Source organism: Chanodichthys erythropterus, chromosome 8 (genome assembly GCF_024489055.1).
Source record: "Chanodichthys erythropterus isolate Z2021 chromosome 8, ASM2448905v1, whole genome shotgun sequence".
Taxonomy (NCBI): domain Eukaryota; kingdom Metazoa; phylum Chordata; class Actinopteri; order Cypriniformes; family Xenocyprididae; genus Chanodichthys; species Chanodichthys erythropterus.
Window position 1 is genome coordinate 38160537 of NC_090228.1, and position 19244 is coordinate 38179780.

Sequence of the window (19244 nt, forward strand, 5' to 3'; positions counted from 1 at the left end):
TAACATGGCAGTTTTGACTGTTTGGGCTGTTGAAGGTTCTGGGGAGTGCTTTCCTTCCTCTGTTTGATCAACAGTTTTTGGAAGAATTTCGGCACATGGTTTGGTGTTCGGCATAGGAACAAAATGACATCTGTTCATTCTGATGGTGGCTTAAAGGAACACTCCACTTTTTTTGAAAATAGGCTCATTTTCCAACTCCCCTAGAGTTAAACAGTTGAGTTTTACTGTTTTCGAATCCATTCAGCCGATCTCCGGTTCTGGCGGTACCACTTTTAGCATAGCTTAGCATAGTTCATTGAATCTGATTAGACCGTTAGCATCGCGCTTAAAAATGACCAAAGAGTTTTGATATTTTTCCTATTTAAAACTTGACTCTTCTGTAGTTAAATCGTGTACTAAGACCGACGGAAAATAAAAAGTTGTGATTTTCTAGGCTGATATGGCTAGGAACTATACTCTCATTCTGGCGTAATAATCAAGGAACTTTGCTGCCGTTCCATGGCTGCAGCAGTGCAATGATATTACGCAGCGCCCGTGAGCCACTGCTTGCACAGGGAACGTGCCTTGCAACCATGGAGACGTTTGTGAGAGACGCTGCGTAATATCATTGCGCCTGCTGCAGCCATGATACGGCAGCAAAGTTCCTTGATTATTATGCCGGAATGAGAGTATAGTTCCTAGACATATTGGTGTAGAAAATCGCAACTTTTCATTTTCTGTCGGTCTTAGTACACGATTTAACTACAGAAGACTCAAGTTTTAAATAGGAAAAATATCAAAACTCTTTGGTCATTTTTAAGCGCGATGCTAACAGTCTAATCAGATTCAATGAACTATGCTAAGCTATGCTAAAAGTGGTACCGCCAGAACTGGAGATCGGCTGAATGGATTCGAAAACGGTAAAACTCAACTGTTTAACTCTAGGGGAGTTGGAAAATGAGCCTATTTTTAAAAAAAGTGGAGTCTTCCTTTAAGGGCTTTCCACCAAGTATGAATGAGGTGCTCTGTTGTGAACTTACTGTACAGAGTTGTCTGAAACACTGGCAGCGGGACATTAAAGGGGAAGTCCAAACTCACGTTTCGCAAGAGAACGCAAAGTTTTGCGGGGAATGCAAAATTTTGAAAATATTTTTTCCTCCCATTCCATATTTTTTCTGCCACTGTGTCCCTTTAGAGGCTCTGTACTACAATACACTCCTGACTAAAATAACTTTTCAACCTTTTGAATTTGAAGATCAAGGAATATTGTACTTAATTTGTCTTCTGGAAAACATTTAAGTGTCAAATAAATAAACAAAATCTTTATCCTGTTCAAAAGTTTTCACCCCTGACTCTTAATGCATCGTGTTTCCTTCTGGAGCATCAGTGAATCTTTGAAACTTTTTTAATAGTTGTGTTTGAATCCCTCAGTTGTCCTCAGTGTAAAAAGATGGATCTCAAAATCCTACTGCTAGAAATGGTTTAAAAGATTGTAAAAGGTTGCAAAAGATGCTGGAAATCTGAAGAATTTTCGGGACCTGGAGGATTTTTTTTTGAAGAACAGAGCTCCGTTTAACTGCTCAGAACAAACAAGAGACATGAACAGCCGTCACAAAACAAAACAAAAAACAGTTGTAGATCATCCAGGTAACCACACACAGTATTAAGAATCAAGGGTTCACAAACTTTTGAGCTGGTCGTTTTTATAAATTTAGCTATTCTTTTGTGTTATGGACTGTATGTAAACATTTCTTATGTAAAATATCTTACTCAGGACAGTACTAAATAAAAAATAACATGCATATTGTATAATCCCTCGTATTTTGTTAAAATTATTCACTTTTCACAGATTCCGTAAGGGGTTCACAAACTTTCAAGCAGCACTGTAGGCTGCCACTTGGTAATGTTATAAGAAAACATGGAATTAGTTTACATTGCTATGCTGATGATACTCAATTATATATCTCATCATAACCAGATTAAATCTCCAAATTATCCAATTATCCAAGAGTGTGATAAAGATATAAAACATTGGATGACCAGTAATTTTCTTCTATTAAATTCAGATAAGACTTAAGTATTACTTATTGGACCAAAAACCTGTACACAGAATCTCTTAGAATACAATTTGTATCTAGAAGGATGTACTGTTACTTCATTCTGTACAGTTAAAGAACTGGGGGTTATATTAGACAGCAAATGTGAATTGAACTCCATCTCTCCCACTTCGCTTCCTGTCTGAATACTGTCCTATTGCAATAAAGGCAAAAACACCAAAAAATATATCTTGTTTTAAAAATGAAGAAAAATAAGGAAACATTCTGAATGTGTTGAAATGCTTCGATCTAAAGGTGGGTCAGTGTCAAAAGTGAACAGTTCCTGTCATTGGCGCCGATCCCTTGGGTACTCGAGCCCCCGGAATGGTCAAGCACAGATGAAAAAATTAGGTATTCTCCATTAATTTTTTAACCAATAAAAAAATTGATTGCAGCATTCAGACATGACTTTCTTCTCACTTTTATAGTTCATTTAAAGTAGTTTCTATGGGGTTATTTTAATGACAAATGTGTAGAGCATATCCATGTATTGTGTGAGCAAGTGTCTTCACTCTTGCACAAAACTCTCAAATATACAAAACCCATGTGCTCTCAAATATACAGTGGTCTCCTCCATCAGACCGAGTGTTCGTGTCCAATGCCCGTATATACATAAACCCTAACATACTCCCCAAAAACATGCTTCTTCGGCAAGCTTCCATTATAAATCAATCGCAGGGCATTCGTGTCATGACAACTATGCAAACATACTCAAACGTGCAAACATACAAAACTTTACTAACGTGACAGTGGTTTGCTTTATTCAACAAAGAGACTTAGATCACATACGAGATGAATACAAAAAAAATCAACAAGTCAAATTAACCTGTTTATGTGAAACGGCTCATCACTGGTGGAGTCTGTGACTGTTAGATGCAGAACACCTTATTTACCATGGTAGCTTGGGGTGTACATTCCCACCAGTGCTAACGCTAAGGCATAACCTGATATTGCTGTTCAACATGTTCCTGGAACAACATTCAAATCAACCAATCAGATTTGAGGGACAAGTTTACAGATTATGTCAAGTTTAGGCTTAAAATCATGAATTGGTGCTTCTACATCAGTGTTATTCATCTATCATTTCCCTCTGATTACAGATTTATACTTTTGTTGACATGTAAAATTGTAAGTAGTTCATTCTTCATTTTAATAATCAATAAATTGAATCTAATCATCTCATACAATATTTTTTTCACACTGAGGGCATGAGTAGGGTTGCTCTCCAGAGTGAATTCTCATGTGGATTTTTCATGTTGATAAAAACTCCTTCCACGCTGTTGCTCTAGTGTGAATTCTCATGTGGCAATTAAGGTTTCCTTTTCGGTTGAAACTTCTTCCACACTGTTGGCAGGTAAAAGGCATCTCTCCAGTGTGAACACTCATGTGGACTTTAAGGTTTCCAATTTGAGTGAAACTCTTTCCACACTGAGGGCATGTGTAAGGCTTCTCTCCAGTGTGAATTCTCATGTGTCTGTTAAGGCTTACTTTTTCAGCAAAAGTCTTTCCACACTGAGGACATGTGTAAGGTTTCTCTCCTGTGTGAATTCTCAAGTGTCTGTTAAGGCTTTCTTTTAGAGTGAAACTTATTTCACACTGAGGACAGGTGTAAGGCTTCTCTCCAGTGTGAGTTCTCATGTGCTTTTTAAGGCTTCCTTTTATATTAAATGTGTTTCCACACTGTTGGCAGGTATAAGGGTTCTCTCCAGTATGAATTCTCATGTGGACTTTAAGGCTTCCTTTACTACTGAAACTCTTTCCACACTGAGGGCATGTGTAAGGCTTCTGTCCAGTGTGAATTCTCATGTGTCTTTTAAGGCTTACTTTTTCAGCAAAAGACTTTCCACACTGTTGGCAGGTGTAAGGCTTCTCTCCTGTGTGAATTCTCATGTGTCTTTTAAGGCTTACTTTTTCAGCAAAAGTGTTCCCACACTGTTGGCAAGTGTAAGGCTTTTCTCCAGTGTGACCTCTCATGTGTCTTTTAAGGCTTACTTTTTCAGAAAAAGTCTTTTCACACTGAGGACATGTGTAAGGCTTCTCTCCTGTGTGAATTCTCATGTGGACTTTAAGATTTTCATGTTGGTTGAAACACTTTCCACACTGTTGGCAGGTGAAATTCCTTCTAGGTCCTGTCTTTTTAGCCCTTTTTCGTGATGAAGTCTTTTCAGCTTGTGAGCAACTAAAAGTTTTTTCTCCAGTTGTGAAATCATGAAAATTCTTGTATTGATCATGCTCTTCTACTTCACTCTCCTCTTTTAGCACCATCAGGTCTAAGGTGAAAAGAGACAAATGCAAATTAACACTATTTTACTGGCACAAAATAACAGACAACAAAACAAAACAACAAAAAAGATCTTGATCTTGGAAAGCTGGACTGGATCACCCTGATCGAGATCAGATTACCAAATCCAGATTACCAGTGCTCTAAATGGAATCACATTCACAGTGTAAATTTTTATTTTTTATTTGAAGAGACAGAAAACAGCACAATAAAACAATACAAACATTCCCTTTTTATTTTCATTTAAACAGTCAGACTCATACGGAAACCCTAAAGCAGGGGTGTCAAACTCAGTTCCTGGAGGACCACAGCTTTGCAGAGTTTAGCTTTAACCCAAATTAAACACATCTGATACAGCTACATCAGGTCCTTCAGGCTTATTTGAAAGGAACAGATATGTTTTTACGTTCTATCTGAAAAGTTTTGTGTCGCGTTCACCTGAGAAACTGAGTTCTTTCACAAATAACTGAAAGGCTTTGCAATCAAATGCAAAGTTTCATGAAGGAAAGCAAAACATTTGCAAGAAAATGCAGAAGCATTAAAATCATTTTTCTTCCCTCAATTTTTTTCCATCACCATGTCCCTTTAAGAGCCTTGTAGCTACTCCTCTGACTCACAACAAATAAATAAAAACAAATATACATGCAATAAGTTAGAAACAATCAGTTAAAATAAGACGCAGTTGTTAGAAACTACTCTTGAGTGGTTCATCTCTGATAATTGTGTCACTGTAATTAAGATATAATAATTAAAAACAAACAAACAAAACAACAGTTAAAATGAAGTATATAATTTTAGTTTAGTGCTCTAGACCATTTTTCCTGCCGGTGCGACCAACATTTTGTTAGAGGTCGTTCTAGCACGACCACAACATTCAGATCAATAATGGAGAGAGCAGTGCCACAAGCTACTCACGAGTCGCAGGCCGATCTTGATCACGCGACACTGTTACTACACAGCAATGGGAGATCCAGTGAAGAAATCCATTGAATTCCCCACAGAATTAACAACTAATTAAGATCTAGTGAGAAGCATTCAGATTCAGCGCAGACTTTTCTATATATCAGAGAAAACAGTGCTGACTTGGAAACCAACAGGACTGCACAGTCTGCAAAAAAGGTAGATCAAAGTTAGGAGAATGTAAGAGTGGCCCGCCACACAGGGCAGCCTTTAATTTGGTTAGAGCCTGTTGGCACAGCTCTGTCCACTGGACCGGATCTGGTGCTTCCTTTTTAGTGAGATCAGTCAGCAGGCTGGTAAGACTCCTATAATATCTTGCAGCCCCAGGAACTGTCTCACTTCCTTTTTGGTCTTGGGATTTGGGCAGGCTGCAGTCGCAGTAGTCTTGTTAATTTGGGGACACACCTGCCCATGTCCCAAGTAAAAGCCCAGATACCGTACCCCCACACGCCCAATTGCACACTTTCGTTGGTTTGCCGTAAGTCTAGCCACCCTCAGCGATCTTAGGACAACACACAGATGTTCCAGATGCTGCTGCCAATCATTACTGTAGATAATGATATTGTCAAGGTAGTCAGCGGCATACACGGAACCCTGAACAACCCGAATGGAAAAGTAATAAATTGGTGTAATCCGAACGGTGTAGTGAAGGCTGTTTTTTCTTTGGACAATGGAGATAAGGGGATCTACCAATACCCTTTTAATAAAAGTGAGCCAAACCTAACCGATCAAGCAGCTTGTCAACTCAGGGCATTAGATAAGTGTAGAATTTCAACACATCATTAATAGTGCGTAATGGGACCGCTTCCAGATATTGGGTTCCCCTAGAACTAATGGAGAAAGATGGCCACGTGCTGAACGTTCTAATGGCTCGATGAGGTCCAAACCAATTCTCTTGAAGGGAACCTCTACTAATGGTAATGAATGGCTAGAGGATTAACCAGCTGATGTTCACAACACACCACTGGAGGACGTTCTTGTGAATGCCCGATCAAAAAAAATTGGGCCATGAGACGTTCACGTGTCTTTACTTCCCCTAAGTGGCCTGCCATGGGACTACAATGAGCTGCCTGGAAAAGCATTTCCCAACAGCTTTTTTGCATTAATAACTGGGTTGTATTTTGTCTGGGTGCTTTGAGACACCCAATACAACTTTTATCTTTTATAATAGAAAAATAGGGATTGAAAAGAGGCCGATCAGGCTGAAGTAATGGTCTGTCAATGGTGCAAACCCAGTCATACGCGTTTCTGAGAGTTTAATCACGGGACTGCTCAAGAGGAAAGTCACCTAACTCAGACGGTATTAATTCTGCCCTCGTTTCCTCGAGTCAGTCTATGATGGTCCCAGAACAGTGTCCCCAGCTTGAGTGACCGCTTCTCTCGTCTTCCAAGAAGTATCCGCACAAAATCCCCAATAATTGTGAAAAAGCTGGCCAATCTGTACCCAAAATTAGCGGATGCCTAAAATGGGAATTAACTGCCACTTTAACTCCTATGATTTTTTTCCCTAAATTGAATATTGACATGTACAAAATGATAATCCATCACATCCCCTTGCACACACCTCATCTTAACCTTGCGGCTCGTATTCAATGCCCTTTGTTGCATCATGCTTTGATGAATGGAGGTTTGGTTAGTCTGAATCCACCAAAGTGTAATTTGTACCCCCCTTAATACTCCCAGGTATTTGGTACTGCCCTGCTTGATCAGGGGCAGCCCACAGAGAGTCAGGGACCCAGATCAATGCTCCCACCTCCATCACTGGACACTGCTCCTGGAAATGACCTGAGCAACCGCATCTGCAGCCCAGGTCTTCCCGCCGCCCCAGCATCAGAAGGATGGCCAAGAGACTGGCAGAGAGAGGGAAGAGATGAATGTGGAGCAGAGGGTCTGACGCTTTCTGGCACGCCTCCTCGTGTCCCAGATCTTGCCCCCTGGGAAAACTCTGAGGACAGACTGCCTCTTTTTCTCTGCTGTAGGGTTCAAGCTCCATGACCTGGGAACAGGGACAGAAAGAGAGAAGAGAGGGAGAGGAGTTGGAGAGAGAGAGATTAGGGAGGGTCTCACCGACCCTGAGGCACACCACCAGATGGTCTTCAGCCATCTGGATGGCCTGATTTAGAGACGCCGGGTGGTAGCACTGGACGCACTCAGCTGTTCTTCAAGGAAGCAGAATGATGAACTGCTCCAGTACCACCAAATCAATTACTTCCTTGACGTTGCATGTCTGGGCCATCAGCCACTTGTGGCAAGCATCACAGAGCTGTTGGGCCATCACAAAATGTTGACCGCTATCTCCCATCTCCACTGGGGCCCGATGAAGGATGCTTAAACACTCCACTATCATTTCGGTACCCAAAAAACCCCAAATCATTGGACTTAATAACTTCAGACCTATAAGTCTCATGTCTGAGATCATGAAGTCATTTGAGAGACTGGTGTTAGCCTACCTGAAGAGCATCACTGGACCCTTGCTGGACCCCCTGCAGTTTGCCTACAGAGCAAACAGGTCTGTGGATGATGCAGTCAACATGTTGCAGGATATAATGCAGTCCCATCTCGATAGACCTGGGACTTGCGCAACAATTTTATTTGTAGACTTCGCTTTGGCTTTCAATACCATTAGGCCAGAACTTCTGTCTATCATGCAAACTGATCAGGCTTTTTGTGTCCATCACAATCTGTCAATGGATTACGAGTTTTCTGACATATAGGCAGCAGCTAGTGAGGCTGGGAAAACTCACATTCAGGACTCTGACTATCAGCACTGGCACTCCTCATGGTTGCGTCCTCTCCCCACTGCTCTTCTTACTGTACACAAATGACTGCACCTTCTAAAGATTCCTCTGTCAAGCTTTTGAAGTTTGCAGATGACACCACAGTCACTGGCCTCATCCAGGATGGTGACGAGTCTGCATACAGACAAGAGGTTGAGCAACTGGCTATCTTGTGCATTCATAATGACCTGCAGCTGAAAACAGTAGAGATGATAGTGGACTTCAGGAGGAACATACCAGCACTCTCTCAACTCACCATCATGGACAGCACTGTAAAAGCAGTGGAGTCATTCAGGTTCCTGGGGACCACCATCTCTCAGGACCTGAAGTTGGACTCCATTGTCATAAAGGCCCAGCTGAGGTTGTATTTTTTTTTTCTCGCCAGCTAAGGACGTTGAACCTGCCACAGGAGCTGCTGACAGACAGTTCTGCTCAGCTGTCATTGAGTCTGTCCTGTATTCATCTACAACTGTCTGGTTTGATTCAGCCACTAAATCAGTCATCAGGAGACTACAACGGACAGTCCGGAATGCTTAGAGTATTATTGGTGCACCCTGCCCACCCTACAGGACCTGTACTCTTCTAGAGTGAGGAAAATTCACAATATTGTAAATGTTCTTTATCTGTAAATGGTTATTCTGACTAAACCTTTCTGTCTTTACACTTTTTATATTTTTTTTCCTAAATGTTGTGTGTCTTGTTATATTTATGTGCGTGTACCGGAAGATTCGATACCAAGGTAAATTCCTCATGTGTGCACACTTGGCAATAAAGCTCTTTCTGATTGTAAGATATGTTCTTTGTGACCATAGAACCTAGCTGAGAAATGGCACAAGACAAAAACCCAGCTGAACTGAGCAAGGACCATTCTCCCCTGTTCTTTCACCTCAAGAGTTTTTGTTACCAAGGTCTCTTATTAACAAAACTAAACCAGCAACACCTCAGGCAGCTGTAAACATGCACAATGTCCACACCCTGTCTTTGGTGCAGCTAAATTTTTGTGACCGTGCAGACGGTGCACATACAACAGCGCATGTGCAAGTGACTTTAGTGCTTGAAAACAAAGTCCACTAAATAGCGCATACACGGCAAAAGGAGTATACTCTAAGGGTACATTCACACTTGTAGTTCGGTTTGTTTGGTTCATTTGGTCCGGACCAAAGAAGAAAAAAAAACATTTAGTCCTGGACCGATTAGCGTTCATATTGGCAATTTTATCACTGAACCAAAAGATACCGAACCTTCAGGCATAGGGATACATTCACAACGTGATTGGTCGGATTTTATGACGTATTGCCTATTTTGAGACGGAATTTAAAGAACATCCAAAACAATGCTGTGTGCTGAGATAAATGCGCTCGTTGTGTGTGCGTAGCAGTGCATAGCCTGCATGTAATGGTATTTTGGCCAGCTGGGAACTCGTGAAGAGCTTATAAAATGTGTAAAGTAGTCAAAACAGCAGTGGGAATCCATCCGTCACACACACAAACAATCTGCTGTGTGGAGACGCGTGTCTGATGCCTGTGATGGGCAAACTCGCGACTATGACAAGAAAAACCGACATGCGTGAGGATTCTGTCCTTTTTAGGGTCTCGTCTTCCTGTTTTTGTTTCGGTTACATGTCTTTGGTCCATGTTGCATTCATATATCATTCGAACCACACCAGAGTTCATTTGGAAGCAGACCGAGACCCATCTTTTCAGCAGTCTCGGTTCGCTTGTTTGGTGCGCACCAGGGTTCGGATGGCAGTGTTCACATACGTTCAAATGAACCGCACTAACCGAGCAATCACACCAGGGTTCGTTTTAATCGAACCAAACATGACAAGTGTGAACGCACCCAAAAAACTTCCTAAGAACACGCTCACTCTGTGAAAATCGAGGGGACGAGAGTCTGTCCATATAAACTTCCCTCGTCCACTTCATGAAGTGGAATGCAATTAAAGATGGTGGCAGGGATTCCCCCAAGGGGAAGTTTGCGAGTGCGTGTCTAAAATTGGAGTGGAATGCAGCCCAGGAACTGAGTTTGACACTCCCAAAATAAAACATAAAACATGACTTTTTCATTGTTCTCTATTCAGAAGTAGATATTGGGATTCATGTTAAATAATTGTCTTGTTAAGGGTAATTCTGTATTATTCTCTATTTCTGTAGAGCTGGACATTTTAATGAGGATCAAATGACTGAGTTCAGCTTTGAGAATGAAACCAACCTGTTTGTTCCTCACTTTCTTCTTGTTTCACTCTGAATGTTTCTTCAATCTTTATGTCTTCACTCTCCTCTTTAATAAACACCATCTTTAAGTCTTCACGCTCCTCTTTAATAAACGCCATCTTTATAATAATGTGTCACGTGGATCTCAGTCGCTTCATCAAGAGTTTTTCTGTGTTTGGTCCCTCTGTCCTGTTTAAGATGAGAATCAATAACAGAGAAGAATGAATCCATACTACATTTTTGGGTGCGTCTCAATCAGCTCTAGTTCAGCGCACAGGTAAGAGAGTCAGTCAGAGTGAGATTTAATGGATTTAAATGACTTGATTAGACCAAAAAAAAATAAAACCTCAAAACTAACATTGCAAATTTATAAAAGAACACAAACATTTCATAATTAACCATTTATGATTTATATTTAGTATATAGTTTATAAAACTGAAAACATTTTAGGTTTGAAAAAGTTGCCACTACACACGTTTGTGTTTGTTGTTCTCCTTCATAGTTTGACCAGCACGTCTCGTGATGCAAGCGATTCGAATCACTGAATCATTTTGCAAAGTATTTGATTCAATTGACTCGGAATTTAGAAAAGCTCAGTTTTTCATCACTACTCGCCAGTGACCGAATTCGTGTTTATGATAAACTGATTCACGATAAAGGGAGCGAAATGAGACAGAGGTTTACTGTTTCTTATGTGTGGATGTGCTTTACTCACACAAAATATCCTATTTTAAAGTTAGATAAAGCATTACAATGTTATATTCAATAGTAAATAAACCAATTTTACCTCGTTTGTAAAAACTATAAAACAATGAACGATGTCTATCCATTTAAACAGCTTCAATTCTTTAAACAAACCATTCTTCAGCCGAATCACAACAGATGCAGGAGCGCGGCGCAGCATTATGGCGTCATGTCGCCACGCTAAAATAAAAGTCCTGTTCACACTCTGCTGCCTAAAATCACAGAAGTGCAACCAGATAATCCCTTATTAAAGTTTAAGTAGTGACTAATGTGATAAAATGCTAAAAAGAGGTTGAGTTTGTATGTGTTAATTGAAATACATATAAAAGGCAGTGTTATTTTTATTTTTTAATATTTACCAATATTAAAAATGTGGACAAGTTCATTCAAGTCTAAAAATAGGTATAACATGTGTAAAAAGTTATCTTTCAAGAATCAGTATAAGTAAAAGAGGCAATCATAATTTCAATTATAAACTGAATTCATTCAATACCAACATTGCTAAAAGGTTCAGTCCAATTAAAAATGTAATATTTCACAATATTTTTAATGAAATTAATAGCAAGTCAAACAATGTCATTGAGACCATTTTTTTAAGTTTGTTTGAATTTGAAAATTTGTTTGAGTTGCTGCCCATGTAGTGATTCAAATCGCCCACTAATGAGTGAACACAGACTCAATTCACTCCTGCTCCACAGAAAACACTGCATTTTTAAAATCAGCCAGTTTAATAAATGTTCTGCTTATAAATGATACACAAATAAAGAATTATTTCTCCATATTGTATTGTATTAATGTGTTTTCCTTAAAGTATTTTTAAGATTCACTTATAAAGTGGAAAACACACAAGAAAAATGATTTGGAGAAACAGTGTTTGAGTTCATTTGACTGAGATAATCTACTGTAAGTGAATGTGTTTTATTCATGTTTTATTAGTCATTCTGTTTACTTTCATGGCTTTTTTTTAACATAGACTTGAGAATGGAAATGGTTGTAATTCCTGAATGTTTGAGTACACAGGTCTAGGTTTGGTCTCCGTTGAAGAAAACACTTAGCAGATTATTTATAATGTAATTATTGAAGTTTATTGTAATGAAAACATACTTAAAATATTAGAACACTACACTCAGAAATGCTGTGTAACAACATACAAGACTTCGCAATGAAGGAGTGAAATCACCGGGCTTATATAGGCAGAGCTAATCAGATGATGACACAGCTGAATGTAATCACATATAATGGGAACAGGCAGTGGATACTGGAAAATGGATGTCATGAGGAGATAGTGCAGGAGACGGAAGAAGGGCGATCCTGAGCACTCCAGCTAGCGGATGTGACAGTAGCTCCAGACTCCAGTACAATTATAAGGTAATCATTCCCTCACCAATAAATATCTAAACTGGTTATAGAAATACTATGTCTATGCAACATTATAATATTATTTTCAAATAAATTTTTAAATTAGGCAATAATTATCTTAAGTTATTATTGTCCCTGGTTCAATAGGGTGCAAATTATAATTTCCTTTGTTTGAGGAATACCCTAAATCTTACATGATAAATTGTTGGTAATGCATATACAACTGTCCGTCATGTATTTATTTGCCAAACCACGGTAATTTTCTTCAGATCTGCCAGTGACGGAGGGTTGCTGTAAGCGGATCCAGAACAGCTTTGCCATCTACTGTCTGTTGTTATGGATCATCATTCTCATAGGTAAGCTAGTAAGCTGGTTACTGCTAACTCTACCTCACCTCAAACTTGTGAATCTTATTTTCCATGGATGCCTGAACTCTACCTTTGATTATACCAGCTGGGTTCCTGCTTTCCTTATTTTTTTGTTGTTAGGCATGCAAAAAAAAGATGATTAATTATGGGCTTCGATGCTTTATGAATCATTTGTTTTGAATCTGTTTCAAATCAGCAGTTTGGAGCGCCAAAGTCACGTGATCTCAGTAAATGAGGTATCATTATGTCATAAGTCTTTTGAAATTTTAGTGGTTCAGATTTTTTTAACTGCCTATTTTGGGGCATCATTATAAATGCGGCGATTCAGGCTGCGGCCCCTTTAATTCCTCGCGCTCCACGGCCCCGGAGCTCGCGCTTGCCTTAAACAGCATAAACAAAGTTCACACAGCTAATATAACCCTCAAAATGGATCTTTACAAAGTGTTTGTCATGCAAAATGTCTAATCGCGTAAGAATAGTATTTATTTGGATGTTTACATTTGATTCTGAATGAGTTTGATAGTGCTCTGTGGCTAAAGCTAACATTACACACTGTTGGAGAGATTTATAAAGAATGAAGTTGTGTTTATGAATTATACAGACTGCAAGTGTTTAAAAATGAAAATAGCGACGGCTCTTGTCTCCGTGAATACAGTAATAAACGATGGTAACTTTAACCACATTTAACAGTACATTAGCAACATGCTAACGAAACATTTAGAAAGACAATTCACAAATATCACTAAAAATATCATGATATCATGGATTATGTCAGTTATTATCGCTCCATCTGCCATTTTTCGCTATTGTTCTTGCTTGGTTACCTAGTCTGATGATTCAGCTGTGCACAGATCCAGACGTTAATACTGGCTGCACTTGTGTAATGCCTTGAACATGAGCTGGCATATGCAAATATTGGGGGCGTACATATTAATGATCCCGACTGTTACGTAACAGTCACTGTTATGTTGAGATTCGCCTGTTCTTCGGAGGTCGTTTAAACAAATGAGATTTATATAAGAAGAAGGAAACAATGGAGTTTGAGACTCACTGTATGTCATTTCCATGTACTGAACTCTTGTTATTCAACTATGCCAAGGTAAATTCAATTTTTGAATCTAGGGCACCTTTAAGTGTAACATGTTTGAAGAGATGAGGCAGAGAGAGAGAGAAATGCACACACAGTTTAATAACAAAAGGCAAAAAACAAAGACACTCCGAACCCGGAAACTGGCAAGTAGTCCACACAAAGAAGCAGGAACTAGGGATGGGTAGTTCGACACCCAGTGTCGACACGCGTCTCGAGTTTTCGACACACTAGTGCTCTGAAACTGTGTTCCGGAGCATTGCTTCAAATGAGGCTGTCACATGACCTGTGGAAATGAAACTTCATTACCTCACTGACACGTCACTCAAAAGAACTAATATTTTCTAAAGCTGGGGACATGATTAGTAAAAAAAGCAGCCGTTTAAGGTCCAGCACAGTAAAACAAATAATATTCTTGAATAAAAATATGAAATTGCATTTGTGTTATTTTTTAACAATGTGCATGTTTGTGTTGTTTTGTGAGGAACACAGAAAATGGTGCAATGAAAAAAATCACATAGAACTAATTTATTAGCATATTAAACAATCTTTTTAGTAGGTGAAAACATACAAGTTTGATGCGAGTAAAAATGAAGGACAGAAAGTCTTTATTGTCATTGTATTATGCAAAATACAATGAAATTTCGCTGCACACACGCCACCATATTTCTAATATGGTTATTGAATATAACTTCTGAAGAATGAAGGTCTGTTTGGGACAACATGAGGGTGAGTAATTAATGACTGACATTTAGACTTTTTTTTCCCAGGAGACTTGATTTAATGAATGAATTGAAATTATTAAAATCTTCCAATTAATACCAAGGTATAAAACCACCATCTTACGTTTTCCTGTTGTTATTTCTTTCGACATCCCTCCTCCTCCCCCTCTCCTCCTTTTTGTACAATTTTGCGCTCGAGCTTCTCTCTGAGCCCCTCTATAGCAGACAACAAGCCAAATCTGTTTGGCTTGATTATATGGGCACATGAACTCTTGAAATGAGTGTTATGGGTAGAATCTCTCTACAGTCTATTCTGATTCATCAACACAGTTTCAATGATGATTTATAACCAACATTAAACCCAGGATAGAGCGGTTTAGTGAATGTGGTCTGGACTGTGTGGATGAGGCTCATTGTGTCTCCAGAGACGCTGTAGAAGGACAGAGTTCCTGCACTGTGATCCACATACACTCCTATTCTCATGCTGATGGACTTTACAGGGAGATTCGTCACTTTGTTTTTGTGACTGAATGAGGAACTGGAGGAAGAGCAAGAAAAACTCCAGGACTGATCATTACCTCCAAACAAACACCCTACCCCTTCCTCTCCCTTCCTCCTGATGCTCTTATATGACATTGATATATGCACATATTCACCACTCCTCTCAATCTCCCAGTAACAGCGTCCACACACACTCTCTCTACACAACACCTGAAACCACACATCAAATCTGTCTGGATGATCAGGATACGGCTGGACTGTGTCAGTGAATGTAATCACTCTGTTCTTCTCAGACAGATGGAGATATTTATTCACTGTGTTCAGATCCAGATTGAGCTGATGGGAATCTGATGGAGATAAAACACATCAGAATCAGGAATTATGAATCTGATCTTTTAATGTTTCTGCACTCTTCATGTTCAATATATCATCAGTGTCTCAGTACAGTTTACCAGGTATCCTGTGAAAATCATCATTAACATGATAAACTCTAAAACTCTTCTGTCATGTTTTCTTTCTCCTTCTACAGGAAGAACATGAACACACTTCATGAGTTTTTCTGCTTGTTTTCTTAGTGACTTACATTGTAGGAAGTCGTTCCTGGTCTTGGGAACAATGTTGGTGAAAGTGACTGTGGAAATCAACAGACATGAAGAGTGTGATTATCATGTCAAGAGAAAATGATCCCTGCATCCGTTTCTAAGACATTTCTAATATGATCTTCTACATGATATGAGATGATGGAGGATCATTTCTGAGAGCAGATGAATCTCCAGGACTTTACCTCTGTCAGAGATCTTCTTCAGCTCCTCTTTGCAGAAATCCTCCAGTTTGTCTCTCAGCTGAAGGACAGATTCTCTCACAACAGCAAAAGAGGAGAGAGAACCAAAGGGATCGTCATTTACGTCTGTAGATTCAGGAGGAGCTGAGAGAGACTGGAAACTCTACAGAAAACAGAAATCAAAGCTCATCACCTCCACACTTCAGACAATAACCTGCACTACTGTCAGATTTGAGCAGCTCTTGTTGATCTTTAGTAACTCTCCTCAATCCAGCACTTTCACAGCATCAGATTCATTCTTCTCATGTTCATTATATCATGTTGGAGCTGTAAGTGTTTGACACTTACACTATATGTGAACTTTCTAGGAAAACACTTGGATGATCAAACATCTGGCAATAACATAAATGTAACAGATCAATTCAGGGCCTTTTCTAGACACAGGTAAACTAGCCATTGGTCTAGTGTCCCACCAGCTGGAGGGGGCGCCAGTGAGCACCTTAATGCTCCCATTATCATGGTAACAAAATCACACAGCACTTTAGTAAACATAAGAAAAATATGATTATTTTAATTATATATTTTTAAAAAATGACAGCAGCAGTGAAATAATGAAATTTTTTAATAAAAAACAAAAAAAAAACATTTGTCCAGAAAACATGAAAGTGATTCATTCACATATGGAAAAAAATCTAAAGGTCAGTAATATACCAACATCTCTCTCACATAATCATAAATAATCAATATCCTAATCAAATGCATCAATGGCCATCTTAACTGTATTATATTGTGTAAATTGGACTCTAAAAAGTTTAAAAACATACAGGGAATGTCATTAAAGCCTTTGTTTTATTCACAGAATTATAGAGCAAAGTTTGCTAAATTCAAATTTGTGTGATAAAAAGGCATTAATATGTGATAAATTTGTTTTCATTAATTTAATTTACTTAGAATGTGAAGTAGTATTACTAAATTTAATATATGCTTCGATTTGGGATAATTTAATTTTTAGTAAAGTCTGATTGAAAAAAGAATAGACTACTGTTACATTATTGAAAAGGAAGAAACAATACTGTTGTATTATCAAAGGAAATAATATAACATTTTATTCTAAGCTTTGTCCATTTATTTTTCATTTAATACATTGTGTGTCTAGAGATTGGAAAGACTAAAAGCACCCTGGAATAATTTTGACATGGAGTGAATGCAGAGCGGGGTTTTTGTTATTGATCGAGCAGCGAGTGGTTGTGAGACGCCTGACCCCGGTCACATTGTAGGCTTGAGTAGATTTGCTCAGGAAAAGCAGTTCAAAAGTTACGAGCAGATGGACCATTTATAACTTTTTAGCAATTATAAGAGTTTTCTTAAGAGTTTTCTTCCAGATCTGAACTGCATTTGTAAGTGCGTCTCTTTCAAAAGAAGAAGATCAGATGAGAGTCTGACTGATGATTATATAATAACCGAACGCACAGATCAACACTTCAGTCAACGGCTCATTCTGCTCTCATGAAATTGTTGCGGCAAAAATTAATTAGCTGACATCACTAATAAGAGACAAACCTTATGAGAATTCACTTTATAAAGATTTTATTTCTTGCAAGAAAGAGTCCACAGTCGACACAACCATACAATGTCTGCCCCGAGTGTGAACTAAGGACACAAGAGAACCCACAAACATTTATACCCCCAATGTTTGAGCAACTCTTCTCAGTACTTTTCCATACAGGGTGAAAGTGACAATACACATACACAAATGGCTAGTGACAATACACATACACAAATGGCTAGTGACAAATACACATACACAAATGGCTAGTGACAATACACATACACAAATGGCTTCCCCTTCTGTCTTTAGAACTAATTTAATTAACAAGCAGGAAACACAATGGTCCCCCTTCTGTCTTTGAACTTATTTAAATTATCCGATACCCTAGGTTTGAGAAAGCTCTCAGTTTGGGTGTCTCACAGTTACCCCCCTGGATTTCAGCAGACACTATGTCTGTTGAGCTCAGAGAGGTGTTTTGCATAGCTTGAAGCAGATATTGGCATATTAAATTTTTTCCCCAACAAAATGTTTCTCTGTGAGTCTCTTGCTCAAGTCCACTATGATCCTGTTCTTCTAGATCTCTGTTACCTGCAGGAAATGGATGTGATCCTGTGTGTGTGAAAGCTGCTCCAGCTCAGCGTCTCTCCTCCTCAGATCATTGATCTCCTGCTCCAGTCGCTCCAGTCGTCCTTCAGCTCGACTCACTGCAGTCTTTTCCTGATCTCTGATCCGCTGTGTGGCCTCAGAGCGGCTTCTCTCAATGGAGCGGATGAGCTCAGTGAAGATCCTCTCACTGTCCTCCACTGCTGTCTGTGCAGAGCGCTGTTAGGACACACATCACAATCACACAGTGGCTTCAGTGAGTCTGACTGAGACTTCTCAAACTTCTCTTCTTCTCCAGACTCACCTTATGAGACTCCACAGCCTTTCTCAGCTGCTGAAGATCTTTCTCTCTCTGCTGGATCCTCTGCTGGAACGACCTCTGCGTCTCCTTCAGCTGGTGCTAAAGGACAAACCAATAACAGGAGAAACATCACATTATACTGCTGTCACTATATCATTGAAGGGTTGAATCCAGTAATTATAGAGTTAATAACCAATGGCTCAGGTTCAAACTCCTGAAGAGATTATTGACCAGTTTAACCACCATTCTACATGAATTTTCATGAAGCATAAGGCCTTTTTCACAATGGAAGTCTAAGTCTCATTAAAGCAAAACTGACACAGATGTAAAGCTTCACACAGACAGTGTTTCTGCTGCGACTATATATGATTAAAAAAAATTAGATGATTATGTTGCGTATTAATAACTGCCTTCAATCATAAAATGTTAATCAAGTTAAGTTAACCAATATAAATAGCATTATTTCATCAGTGTCTAGTTTAAAGTTCATACTTGTTTCTCTGTCCTCTGTGCTGCAGCTGATACAGTGTCGTGGTTTTTATGTTCATCCATCGTACATAACACACATATACAATTCTGATCAGTGTGGCAGAATTCAGAATTCTGTTTCAGGCAGATCATCTCCTGCAGTCGTCCAGTGGCTTCAGTCAGATTGTGTCTCTTTCCTTTAAACAAACTCTCATGTTGTTCAAGGTGATTCTGACAGTAAGAGTTCAGACACACCAGACAGTACTTGACGGCTTTGTGTTTCCTTCCAGTACAGACATCACACTGCACATCTCCAGCTCCAGCGTAACAGTCAGCAGGAAGTTTAATCTTCTTCAGTTTCTCCACCATTTCAGCCAGAATGGTGTTTTTAGCTAAAGCAGGTCTTGGACTGAAGGTCTGTCTGCACTGAGGGCAGCTGTAGACTCTCATCTGAT

The 19244-nt window shown here is 39.2% G+C and overlaps 2 protein-coding genes across 5 annotated transcripts; both read right to left on the reverse strand.

Moving 5' to 3' along the window:
• Positions 1-2824: 2824 nt before the first annotated feature.
• LOC137024890 (gastrula zinc finger protein XlCGF57.1-like) lies at positions 2825-11212 on the reverse strand. Of its 4 annotated transcripts, none has more exons than XM_067392837.1 (3): positions 11165-11212; positions 10305-10495; positions 2825-4345 (listed from the first exon to the last, which is right to left on the reverse strand). In XM_067392837.1, exons 2-3 carry the CDS (start codon positions 10423-10425, stop codon positions 3327-3329), a joined length of 1140 nt encoding a protein of 379 aa, XP_067248938.1. In that variant the 5' UTR covers positions 10426-10495; positions 11165-11212; the 3' UTR covers positions 2825-3326. The 4 variants fall into 4 exon arrangements, with proteins under 4 accessions (XP_067248938.1, XP_067248936.1, XP_067248937.1 ...); XM_067392835.1 differs by having other exon boundaries at positions 11094-11201; XM_067392836.1 differs by lacking the exon at positions 11165-11212 and adding an exon at positions 10782-11078.
• A 3695-nt stretch (positions 11213-14907) lies between these two features.
• LOC137025222 (tripartite motif-containing protein 16-like) lies at positions 14908-18980 on the reverse strand. The gene is made up of 6 exons (XM_067393247.1): positions 18814-18980; positions 18325-18420; positions 18006-18239; positions 15872-16031; positions 15671-15718; positions 14908-15434 (listed from the first exon to the last, which is right to left on the reverse strand). The coding sequence occupies exons 1-6, from the start codon at positions 18940-18942 to the stop codon at positions 14908-14910; spliced, it is 1194 nt and encodes a 397-aa protein (XP_067249348.1). The 5' UTR covers positions 18943-18980.
• Positions 18981-19244: the final 264 nt, after the last annotated feature.